Genomic DNA, 12,447 nt, shown 5'->3' on the forward strand with positions numbered 1-12,447 from the left:
CCGGGAGCACCATACACAGTTCCCATCTCCCCATCCCTGGGTCAGACCCAGACCGGGAGCACCGTGCACAGTTCCTGTCTCCCCATCCCTGAGTCAGACTCACACCGGGAGCACCGTGCACAGTTCCCATCTCCCCATGCCTGGGTCAGACCCACACCGGGAACATGGTGCACAGTTCCCATCTCCCTATCCCTGGGTCAGACCCACACCGGGTCGTTCTTATGGACCAGCCAGGATTTCAGTAGAAACCTGTCATCACAAAGAACAGTAAGAGGCTGATCCCCTGAGAACAGCCTGCAGAGATCAATCTGAGGAGTTTCTGCACAAATACAGGAGGGGTGGCAAACGAGAGGACGATGTGGCGCTGGTGAGCAGCAAGTTGGAGGAAGGCAGCTGGTGAAGGACTAGAGGGAGTGAGCTATGGAGAAGTTGAGCAGATTGGAACTTTATTTGTCACAGGTGGACAAATAGTGAATGTTATTGGCATGCTGGTCCTCTGCAAGATGTTCTGTACATGAAAAAGATTCCACATGGTAAGCCACTATAGGAAGATTGCATGGGATCCAGGGAGGGCTAATTGATGGTTTGATGGTAGAAAGCAGAGAGTGATCATGGAAGATTGCTTCTCAGACTGGAGGCGAATGACTAGTGGTGCTCCCCAGGGATCAGTACTGGGCCCTTTTGCCATTTGTCATCTACATCATGGAATTTAATGAGGATTTAGAAGAGGTGGTCAGTAAGTTTACAAATGACACTAAAATGAGTGGTGGTGTTAACAGTGAAGATGGTCATTAGGACTTACAGGGGGATCTCAACCAGCTGGGTAAGTGGGCAGAGGAATGGCAAATAGAATTTGATTTGGAGAAGTGTGAGGTGTTACATTTTGGAAAGTCAAATCCAGATGAGAACTTTCACTGTGAATGATAGATAGATAGATAGATAGATACTTTATTCATCACCTCAGAATACAGGTACACAGTTCCCTGAATGTGGCAGTGTTGGTAGTATAGTGAAGAAGGCTTTTGACACACTGAGTATGAAAGTTAGAATGTCAAGTTGCAGTTGTATTAGATAATGGTGGGTCCGCATTCAGAATATTATAATCAGTTTTGTTCGCCCTGCTAGAAAGAATGCAGAGGAGATTTATGAGGATGCTGCTGGGACTCCAGAGACTGAGTTAGGGCAGCTTGGGACTTTATTCATTGGAGTGTCGGAGACTGGGGGGTGACCTTATAAAGGTATATAAAACCATGAGGGATATAGAGTGAATGCACGCAGTCATTTTCCCCAGGGCTGGGGAATCAAGAACTGGAGAGATTTAATAGGAACCCGAGGGACAACTTTTTCACCTGTGTATGGAACAAGCTGCCAGAGGAAGTGGTTGAGGCACGTACATTAACAACATTTAAAAGACACTTGGACACTTCCATGGGCAGAAAAGGTTTTGAGGGATATGGGTCAAACGCGGACAAATGGAACTGGTTCCAATGGGAATCTTGGTCGAAAGGGAACGGCGGGCTTGAAAGGTCTGTTTCCGTGCTGTATAGCTCCATGGCACTGGACAGGCATCTGAGCTCTTGCTGTGCAGCAAAGGGGGGGTGCAGGAGTTGGCAACTGCCAGGCGAGAAATCTTCCCTATTACCGGAGCCTCGCCCTGTTTGTTTGTTGTGGCTCTGTGAATGGCGCACCGGCCGGCCTATCGGATACATCCTGGGGGCCACCTACTGTTTCATCTGGCAGCAGCTCGGCCAATAGGAAGCCAAGGGAGGTGGGGCAGTCTCTATCCGCTCTCCTGAATGATGCATTGGCAGAGGAGATTGGGGCTATTGTAGCAAGGGCTTATCTAGTGCTTGTGTATATAATATAAATAATTATAAATTTATTTAATTTTTATAGCCTTGGAAACAGAAATTGATTGGGATTAGTTTTTTTTGTATTTGCTGTCTGCATATTGCAGAGACAGCATCCTAATTTTAATCAGGTGCTGTCAATCTCAAAGGACTACATTTCTCCTGTTGTTTGATGGAACTGGAGAGACAATCCTGCATTATTTTCGCTTAAGTAAGGATTTTGGGGCAATGCAATAAGGAGGGAGTGAAATCATCCCAGCCGCTGCTTTGGATCAGGCTCTCTCCTTCTCTCTCTCTCTGTATCTCTATCTCTCTGCCTCACCTCAATTCTCTCTTCTATCTCGTTTTCCTCTTCACAACCTTATCTCATCTCTTCTTCTTACTTTTTTTTCTCTCTCCCTCCTGTTCTTTCTCTTTATTTCATCTTTCGTTTACTTGCTATCATTCTCTCCCCTCTCGTTATCTCTCTTCCCCTTTCTCTAATTTTCTCCACCCTTTCTCTTTCTCTCTCCCCCGTCTCATTCTTTCGCCTCTTTCTTTCTCTGCCCCATTTATTCTCTCTCCTCCTGCCTCCTTATTTTCCTCTGCATTGGCCCGCTTCTCTCCCATCATGACAGAACAACTGTCCCAGTGCAACATCAAGGTGATGTGCAGGTTTCGGCCGCTCAGCCATGCTGAGATCCTTAGGGGCGATAAATTCATCCCGAAATTTCAAAACGATGACACAGTAGTGATCGCGGTAAGTCTAACTCCGTGTTTGTGTGCGCGCCTTTATCTGTGAGTGTCTGCGTCTCCCCTTGGCTGTATCCTCCAGCCAGGCGAAGATTGTAATTTATCATTCTAAACTGTTTTGCAATGGTAATATTAGGGGTGATTTATATCTGTATTGTGATTTCAGAAAGAGATCCGTTTCACTCTCGCAGAGAATGCTTCCCTGTACTTGTATCCCTTTTTGTGTATAGGTCCTCTCATAGAGGTGTAATATGGAGTTATCATCCAGCCCCCTGCCCCTTGAAATTCCCGTCCCTCCAGGATGAAATACGCCCCTCTCCGCACTGCGCCTGCTTCTCCTTTTAGAATTGCCACTCAGCTTGCAATCGGTGAAAACTCGTTCAAAATAGAAGTACGTATTTTAAAGATACCTAGGTTTGCGGACGCTGTTCTGCTGTTTTTGATCGGCAATCCATTTTAAAGATAAACGCGTAGTCAGAAATATTAACAACCTCTATCCCCAACTCCCCAACGTCGCTCTTTATTCTCCTAAATTCAGCACAGGGATCCCTGCCTAACTCTGGACAAGTGTCAGAAAATAAAGAGCATTCAACTTCCCAACTAAGTCACCAGCCACCTACGGACATTTTCCCTCAACTCGCGATCCCCAATTTCACCTTGTGTGCAGAGAACCATCTCCTATACCAAGGCGGTTGCTTTCGTGTGCTTATAGTCACAGTGACTACGAGAAGGACGAGTCATGTCAGAGAGAGAGAGATGGAGAGATGCTGTAGTCCAAATTGCAGCGTCTGGAAAAACAAAAACGCACCCATTAAGCACACATGGCTTTTGCAGTGACTGTGTTTTAGAGAGTATTGCAAATGTATTTGCCAGCCTAAGAATACCTGTATGCATTCGCTAGTTTAAGAATAATTTGTTTATGTTTACGTAACTTACTTATGTGTTCGATAGACCAGGATTAATTTGTATTTGCACTATTCATTTGCTCTGTAATTTATAGTATCTTTTTGGTTTTGCACTGTACTCTTGCTGCTGCGAAACAATAAATTTCACGACAAATCAGTTATAAACACGTTTCTGATAATCTGACAATATTGTCTGTGTGTGTGTGCGCGCGCGCGCTCGCGCGCTTGTGAGAGTTTTGCATTTTAAACATATTCCCTAATCTTCCAATAATTTGTGTGTTAAAGTTTTACATTTTAAATTATACTCGCTAGCCTAGCAACAATGTGTGTTAGAGAGTTTTGCATTTTTATATGTATTCTCCAGCGATAATTTGTGTGTGCGAGAGATAGTTTTGCGTTTATAAATGTAGTCCCTAATTTGGTGATAATCTATATGCGTCCGCGTGTGAGAGAGAGCGTGTAAATGTGTTGGCTAGGAATAATTTATGCGGGTGTGTAGAGAGTTTTGCATTTATAAATGTATTCTGTACAGTCAGGATAATTTTGTGTGTGTGTGTGTGGACGGCCTTTTTCCCTCCCTTCTCTCTCCCTCTCAGGGTGACATTGTGGGCAGTCTCCGCCCTATTGCATCCCGTCTGATGTCGCTGCACTGATTAAACCAGGCTGGCCTATAACGTACGTGCGCACTGCAGTACACGCTGGTTTACCTGCAGTGGCTTGCGACTGGCCTGTCGCCCTCAGCTCAGCGTTCTTCCCCACGTCCCGTCCCCCACACACTGGTTTCTGGGCATGGAGTCGGGCCGATGGGCGTGATCACATTTGTTTTAATTCTGACGAGGGGGGCACAGCCAGCATGGCAAGGGGAAGGCAGGTTTCCTCAGCCGCACCTTAGTGCTGTGCCGAGGGCCCCTTCAGCAGAAAGTTCTCAGCTCTGAGACTTCGGACCGGGGGATATGGCCTGGTGTTCCCCCGGAGGGGCAGTGAGGAGGGAGCTTGCTGCAGGAGAGGCGGTGAGGATGCAGCGCGATGAGGAGAATGTAACATAATCTGTATTGCCCTGTAAAAGGTTCATGAAACAACGGCTCCATCTGCCCTCTTGCGGGCACCTTAAAAATCCCACAGACATTACTTTGGGTAAATACCAGGACCGCTCGTTTGGTGTCCTACTAACATCAACAACCTGGTTACTACCACTCCGCCGTTTGTAAAGCTTCTTGTGCACAAATCGCCCGTCTGTGGAGCTGCAGGCTGCGGAGAAATGGGGACCATTTCCCCCCGTTTTTAAAACTCATCCTCCTGGCTCTAGCCTGGGGAATTCTGAGCACAACTTTACATACTGCATTTTCCACTCGATGGCTCTGGGGATCAGTTCGGGAGAGAGGATCACTGAGCCTCCTCTTGGGAGCACCAAAGAACACCTGGTGCCTCCATATCCTCATGTTCAAAAGCAGGGTCTGTATCTCCTCCTCGCCACCGTGCTCCCTCCTCACTGTCCCTCCCTTCTCACGGCACTTAATCCTCACAGCACTCCCTTATTGCCACTGCTCCTGCAGAGGGACTCTTCCCTCCTCACTGCCCCTACCGCAGAGAGGCTCACCCTCCTTGCCGCCCCTCCCCAACAGCACTCCCTCCTCACCACCTCTCCTGCGGCGCGTCGCTCCCTCCTCACCACTCATCAGGCAGTGTGGTGTTCCCTTCTGAAGCTGCCCCTTCCACAGTGTGGCGCTACATCCCTCCCGCCACCCCTCCCTCAATGCGCGCTCTCTACCCCCCGGCCGCCCCTCAGTTCGGTTCTCCCTCACCCATCGCCACTCCCGCAGTGCACGCTCCCTCCCACCGCCGCCCCTCAGGCTCCTTCGATTTATTATTGAAGTACGCAAATGTCACCACATACAACCCTGAGGTTCATTTTCTAGTGGGCAGACTCAATAAATCTACAGAATAATAATAGAATCAATGGAAGACTGCCTAACTAGGGTGTTCAACCAGTGTGCAAAAACAGAAAGAAAGAAATACTACGAACGAATAAATAAATAAATAAACAAACAAGAAATATCGAGAACATGAAGAGTCCTCAAAAGTAAGTCCATTGATTGTGGGAACATTTCGATGATGGGGCAAGTGAAGTTAGCCCCTTTGGTTCTGGAGCCTGACGTCTGAGGGGTAATAATTGTTCCTGAACGTGGTGGTGTGAGTCCTGAGGTTCCTGTACCTCCTTCCTGATGGTATTAGCCAGAAAGAGCATGTCCTGGGTGGTGGGGGTCCCTGATGATGGATACTGTTTTCCAGTGACAGCTTTTCGTGTAGATGTGCTCAATGGTGGGGAGGGCCTTACACATGATGGACTGGGCCGTATCCACTACTTTTTGTAGGATTTTCCATTCGAGGGTATTGGTGTTTCTGTACCCGGCTGTGATGCAGCCAGCCAATCTATTCTCCAGCACACATCGATAGAATTTTGTCGAAGTTTACGATGCCATGCTGAATCTTTGCAAACTCCCAATGAAGTGGAGGTGCTGCTGTGCTTTCTTTGTAATTGCACTTGTGTGCTGGGCCCAGGACGGGTCCTCAGAAATAATAACACCAAGGAAGTTAAAGTTACTGACCCTCTCCACCTCTGATCCCCCGATGAGGACTGGATCACGGACCTCTGGTTTCCTCCCCATAGAGTCAATAATCAGGAGCTAGGTCTTGCTGACATCGAGCGAGAGGTTGTTGTTATGACACCCCCAGCCAGATTTTCAGTCTTCCTCCTGAATGCTGATTCATCACCACCTTTGATTCAGCCTCCGACAGTGATGTTGTCAGCAAACTTAACTATGGCATTGGAGCTGTGCTTAGCCACACAGTTGTAAGTGTAAAGTGAGTAGAGCAGGGGGCTAAGCACACAGCCTTGTGGTGAAACTGTGCTGATGGAGATTGTGGAGGAGATGTTGTTGCTAATCTGAACTGACTGGCGTCTGCAAGTGAAGAAATCCTGGATCCAATTGCTCAAGAAGGCATTGAGGTCAAGGTCTTGAAGCTTACTGATCAGATCTGAGGGGATGACGGTACTGAATGTTGAGCTGTAGTCGATATAGAGCATCCTGATGTATGCATCTTTTCTGTCCAGATGTTCCAGGGTTGAGTGAAGAGCCAATGAGATAGCATCCGCTGTGGACCTGTTGCCCTGGTAGGCAAATTGGAGTGGATCCAAGTTGTTTCTCAGGCAGGAGTTGATATGTTTCATCACCAACCTCTGAAAACACTTCATCACTGTGGATCTAAGTGCTACTGGATGATAGTCATTGAGGCAGCTCACCACGCTCTTCTTAGGCACTGGTATAATGGAAGCCTCTCATCCCAGGTATCTGTGTGCGCAGACAGTTGGTCTCTCCTGTCTCATTGCTGATGAGACAGGAGCTTCCTCCCTCTGCACCACAACTAATCCTTGGAATATCCATGATCCCAAAGCCCATTAGTGTAAAATAACTCGACTTCCAATGGAGAGGAGGTGAAATAAATTAAATGAAAAGAAGACCATTGAGTGGCCACTGTTGCTAAGTGAATTGAGGCAGTTCCAAGGTCATACAGTACATCTCTGCTAATAAAATAATGCATTATATTTGAAAATACAGGCTATCTCAGAGTTTAAATCCATCTCTCTGATCGGTCCTTCTCTCTCAGTGGCACATATTAATTTGGCAGAGAAACAGGCCCTTCAGTCCCCATGTCTGTGCTGCCCGCCAAGTACGAACTTCTTCAAAGACGTTACGAGGGTGATTGATGAGGGTAGAGCTGTGGGTGTTGTTGACATGGATTTTAGTAAACTGCTTGACAAGGTCTCTTACGGTAGGCTCATCCAGAAAATTAAAATGCATAGGGTCCACAGTGACATCACCATTTGGACTCAAAACTGGCTTGTCCATGGAAGATAGAGGGTAGTGGTCAATGGCTAGAGGTCCATGACTGTAGGGATCTGTACTGGGACCTCTGTTTTGTGATGTATATAAATGAAAATGTAGCTGGGTGGCTCAGTTAGTTGGAATTGGTTTATTATTGTCATATGTACAGTGAAAAGGTTGCCTTGCATACTGTTCCTACAGATCAGATCATTAGATCGAGGTAGAACAAGGTAAAACAATAAAAGAATGCAGAATAGAGTGTCACAGTTACAGAGAAAGTGCAGAGCAGGCAGACAATAAGGTGCGAGGGCCAGAACGAGTTAGGATGTAAGATCAAGAGTTTGTGCTTCTCCTGCTCCCCCTCCCCTACCTTCTTATTCTGGCTTCTGCCCCCTTCCTTCCCAGTCTTGATGAAGGGTACCGGCCCAAAACATCAACTACTTAATCACCTCCATCGATGCTGCTGGACCTGCTGAGCTCCTCCTGCATTTTATGTGCATTACTCAAAGATTCCACCATCTCCAGAATCTCTTGTGTTTACAGTACTCTGTGCAGCCTTATCAACATCTTGTACAGCTCAACATAACATCTCAGCTCCTGTACTCACTGACCTCGTCTGCAGGGTACTGTGGAAGGTAGTGGGGGGAGGTGAATTTGGACTGCTAATTGCTCTGCCGTGGTCTGGAATGCATCTAGCTAGCTGAGTAGCATGATTTGTTTTATTGTAAGTAAAACTAAGCCTCCTCTTGTTCCTCTCTAACAGTACAAGATGTTAAATAATCTTCTATTCCTTTGTAACAGGATCAATGGACTTAAAAGCACTGCTGTGATATCAAGTGCACCCATACTAGAGTCCTAACCTGAATTTAGATGTGACGTCTATCAGTTATAAATATCTGCTAGTACCCTCACTGAGGAGAGATGATGCTGCATCTATTTTACTTTTGCAGACTAAGTTACTTATCTATTTTAGTCTCTTTTCCAGGGGGATTTAGCTGAAACATCATTATTTCAAACCATTATTTCTCCCATCTCCCAGCCAAGGAGATACACACAGCTAATAAAACAGACGACTCACAGTACATTTTACTTTGAGGAGTAATTTCTAACAGGGATTATAATTTTCCAAAACACAAGTACAGTCTTGCAACTAAGGGGAAAAAAACGTTGAGTTACAGATAAACAAATCATTGAAGGAATGCTCTGGGGAAGAGATCCTTCCCAGAACAAGGCTGAGGAGATGGTCTCTGTCCCTGTAACTCCTAACTCCACACTAGCTTCTAATATTTTAAAACAATCATCTTGTAATAACCTCACTTGAAAGCAGTTTCATAACTGTATCAATGAGTTTGATTGAATGCACGTCTTGACGAGGTTAACGTGCACAATGTTATTTATGTCCCCTGATCAGATCACAGACTTCATCAGGACAATATGGACATTATTGTTCATCAGAATAAGATTTATTATCGCTGACTTATAGAACATAGAAATTCACAGCACATTACAGGCCCTTCAGCCCACAATGTTGTGCCGACTTATGATGTGAAATTAGTTGTTTTGCAGCAACAGTGCAGTGCAAAGATATAAAAATAGTATAAATTACAAAATTAAATAAAAGGTCGTGTTCGTGGGTTCATGAACCATTCAGAAGTCTGAAGGCGGAGGGAAAGGAGCTGTTCTTGAAACACTGAGTGTGTGTGTTCAGGCTCCTGTACCTCCTCCCTGATGGTAGTACCAAGAAGAAGGCATGTCCCAGATGGTGAGGGTCCTCAGTGATGGGTGCCACTGTCTTGAGACGCCCTCGACGGTGGGGAGGGTTGTTCCCATGATGTAGCTGGCTGAGTTTACAACCTTCTGCGATCCTGTGCATTGGAGCCTCCACACCAGGCGGTGATGCAACCAGTCTCCCCCATACATCTGTATAAATTTGCTAAGAGTCTTTGGTGACATACCCTATCTTCTCAAACTCCTAACGAAGTACAGCACTGGTGTGCCTTCTTTGTGTTGGGCCCAGGATAGATCCTCAGAGATGTTGACACCCAGGAACTTGAAACTGCTCACCCTTTCCACTGCTGACTCCTTAATCAGGACCTCTGTGTGTTCTCCCAAATTCCCCTTATTGATGTCCACAATCAATTCCTTGGTCTTGTTGACACTGGGTGTGAGGTTGTTGTGACACCATTCAACCAGCGGATCTATCTCACTCCTGTATGCCTCGTCATCACCATCTGAGATCTCTTGATTAGGTCAAAAGGATGAGCAAAGAATACTAGGTTGGAAGTTAAATTATATAATGATCATCAAAGACACAGATTTCCAGAGAGGCTCCAATGCACAGGATTGTAAGAGGCTGCAGAGGGTTATAAGCTCAGCCAGCTCCATCACGGGCACAGCCCTCCCCTTCACTGAGGACACCTTCAAGAGGTGATGGGGTGGCATCCATCACTAAGGACCCTCACCATTAGGGATATGCTCATTTCCCATCACTATCATCGGGGGGGAGGTACAGGAGTTTGAAGACACACACTCAACAATTCAGGAGCAGCTTCCTCCACTCTTGTCATCAGATTTCTAAATGGTCCATGAACGCTACTTTGTTATTTCATTTTTATTGAACTATTTACTTACTTTTAGAATTGGAACTACTTTATTATTTTCACCGGTACCCAGGTGAAGTGAAAAGTTTGTTTTCCATACTGTTCATACAGATCAGATCATTACAGAGTGCATCGAAGTAGAACAAGGTAAAACAATAACAGAATGCAGAATAAAGTGTAACAGCTACGGGGGAAAGTGCAACGCAGGCAGACAATAAGGTGTAAGTTCAAAATGACGTAGACTGTAAGGTTAAGAGTCCAACTTGTGTCAGCGAACAATTTAATAATCTTATAACCACGGGGTAGAAGTTGCCCTTGAGCCTGGTGGAATGTGTTTTCAGGTTTTTGTAATGTCCAGGGTGGGAGGGGTCTTTGATTATTCTGGCTGCTTTACTGAGGCAGTGAGAAGTGTAGACAGAGTCCATGGAGGGGAGGCTGGTTTCTGTGACATAATTTATAGAATTTTTTTTTGTCTTCAACTATACTGCTGCTCAAAACAACAGATTGCACATCATGTAAATCAATGATAATAAACGTGATTCCAATTCATCTTGAACCTTGGACAGTTTCATCTGCTGTGCTAAAAAGCAAAGGATAGAAATAAGTACCCTGGGCTTGGGCATTGAACATCCATTACAGCACCTCCTGTGCTAGAGAGCAGCAGAACCACCTGTCCCTGTTTCTGTTGTACCCAGTGAACCCCTTTCCCTTCTCAAAATGAGTAAATACAGGAACCTCAAAGCACTCTGTTCTAGCAGATTGGACAGCATTGTATTTGGTGAATGTAGAGTGGTCATCTCTCATCTCCATCAGCTTTCAGCTTCAAATAGCAATAGGCTCATTTTTGGATTAAGTATGGATTTAATATCAGCTGACCCCCCCCCCCCAATGTTATTGAATTTAATGGAAATCTGCGTCTGCACTCATCAACAGGAGACAGTGTGTTTGTCTCCAATATTATTCATACCATGGCACAGTGGCTCAGCTGGTAGAGCTGCTGCCTCACATCCCCAGACACCCAGGTTCAATCTTGATCTGTGGTGCTGCCTCTTTGCATGTGTGTGTGCATGCATGCGTGGAACTGGCATGTAAATTGGTTTCATTGCACAGTGTATCAAGGTAAAACAACAACAGAATGCAGAATAAAGTGTTACCGAGAAAGTGCGGTGTAGGCAGACAATAAGGTGCTAAGATCATAATGAAGCAACACACACAAAATGCTGGTGGAACACAGCAGGCCAGGCAGCATCTATAGGGAGAAGCACTGTTGACGTTTCGGGCCGAGACCCTTCGTCAGGACTATCAGGACATAATGAAGTAGATTATGAGATCAAGTGTCCATCCTATTGTAGTAGGGGACCGTTTAATGGTCTGATAACAGTGGAGTAGGCACTGTCCTTGAGCCTGGTGGAACGTGCTTTCAGGTTTTTGTACCTTTTGCCCGATGGGAGGGAGGAGAAGAGGGAATGTCTGGGGTGGGTGGGGTCTTTGATTCTGTCGCTTGCTTTACCAAGGCAGAGGGAAGTGTAGACAGAGTCCATGGAGAGGAGGCTGGTTTCCGTGATGTGGACACAACTCTCTGCAGTTTTTTTGTGGTTAAGGGCAGAGCAGTTGCTTTGATGCTGTAAGGAGAGGTTAGACAAACTTGGTTTGTTTTCTCTGGAGTGTCGGAGGCTTAGGGAAGACCCATTAGGAGTTTATAAGACTATGAGAGGCACAGATAGAGTAGACAGCCAGAATCTTACCCTGTCTAATACCAAAGGACATCCATTTAAGGCAAGAAGGGGTAAGTTCAAAGGGTAAATATTTTTACTCAGAGAGCATTTGGTGCCAGGGGTGGTGGTAGAAGCTGATGCAATAGAGGTACTTGAGAGGCTGTTAGACAAACACGGATGTGCAGGGAATGGAGTGATATGGACATTGCGCAGGCAGAAGGGATCAGTTTAGCTGGGCATTTAATTAGGAATTTAAATAGTTCAATACAACATGCTGGGCTGAAGGGCCTGTTCATATGCTGTATTGTTCTATGTTCTATGCTGACTGTGGTGGTTTAGGAAGTCGTGGTGGATGTGTCTCCTTCGAACATGAAGGGCAGTCTGTGTCTCTGTCATACCTCTGTGAAGTAGTCACCCTCCCTCCTTTATCCCTCTTCTCCCTCTTCCCGATCTACCTATCCCTCATTATCCCTCCTCCACCCTCTCCGTCAGCCCATCACCCACACACCCCACTGCTCCCCTCTACCCTTGCCACCTCCCTCCCTTGGTTCCGTGCTCCACTCTCCACTCTGATCGCATTCCACCATCTGCAGTCTTGAGTCACCTCAACCATTCACTGTTGCTGTTCTCACCCTCACCTGGATCCACCTGCCAGCCTTTACTCCATCTTCTTATGCCAGCATCTCCCTTTCAGTTCAGATAAAGGGTCTCAACCCAAAACATTGGCTGCTCTTTCCTCTCCTGACCGGCTGGATTCCTCC

General features: G+C 46.1%; 1 protein-coding gene and 1 long non-coding RNA gene across 3 annotated transcripts in view; one reads left to right on the forward strand and one right to left on the reverse strand.

Annotated features, from left to right (window-relative positions):
- LOC140741257 (uncharacterized) overlaps positions 1-4,755 on the reverse strand; it is a 61,669-nt gene extending 56,914 nt beyond the window's left edge. Inside the window, exons 1-2 of the long non-coding RNA XR_012102040.1 lie at positions 4,195-4,755; positions 3,239-3,370 (exon numbers count right to left, since the gene is read on the reverse strand). This is a non-coding gene — a long non-coding RNA (uncharacterized lncRNA). The remainder of the gene's footprint in view (positions 1-3,238; positions 3,371-4,194) is intronic.
- kif5ab (kinesin family member 5A, b) overlaps positions 1,818-12,447 on the forward strand; it is an 88,803-nt gene continuing 78,173 nt past the window's right edge. For both annotated transcript variants that reach the window (XM_073071241.1, XM_073071243.1), the window contains exon 1: positions 1,818-2,589. In XM_073071241.1, the coding sequence (XP_072927342.1) occupies positions 2,461-2,589 (129 nt within the window). In that variant the 5' untranslated portion in view covers positions 1,818-2,460. The remainder of the gene's footprint in view (positions 2,590-12,447) is intronic.

This window comes from Hemitrygon akajei, chromosome 18 (assembly GCF_048418815.1).
Source record: "Hemitrygon akajei chromosome 18, sHemAka1.3, whole genome shotgun sequence".
Lineage (NCBI taxonomy): Eukaryota > Metazoa > Chordata > Chondrichthyes > Myliobatiformes > Dasyatidae > Hemitrygon > Hemitrygon akajei.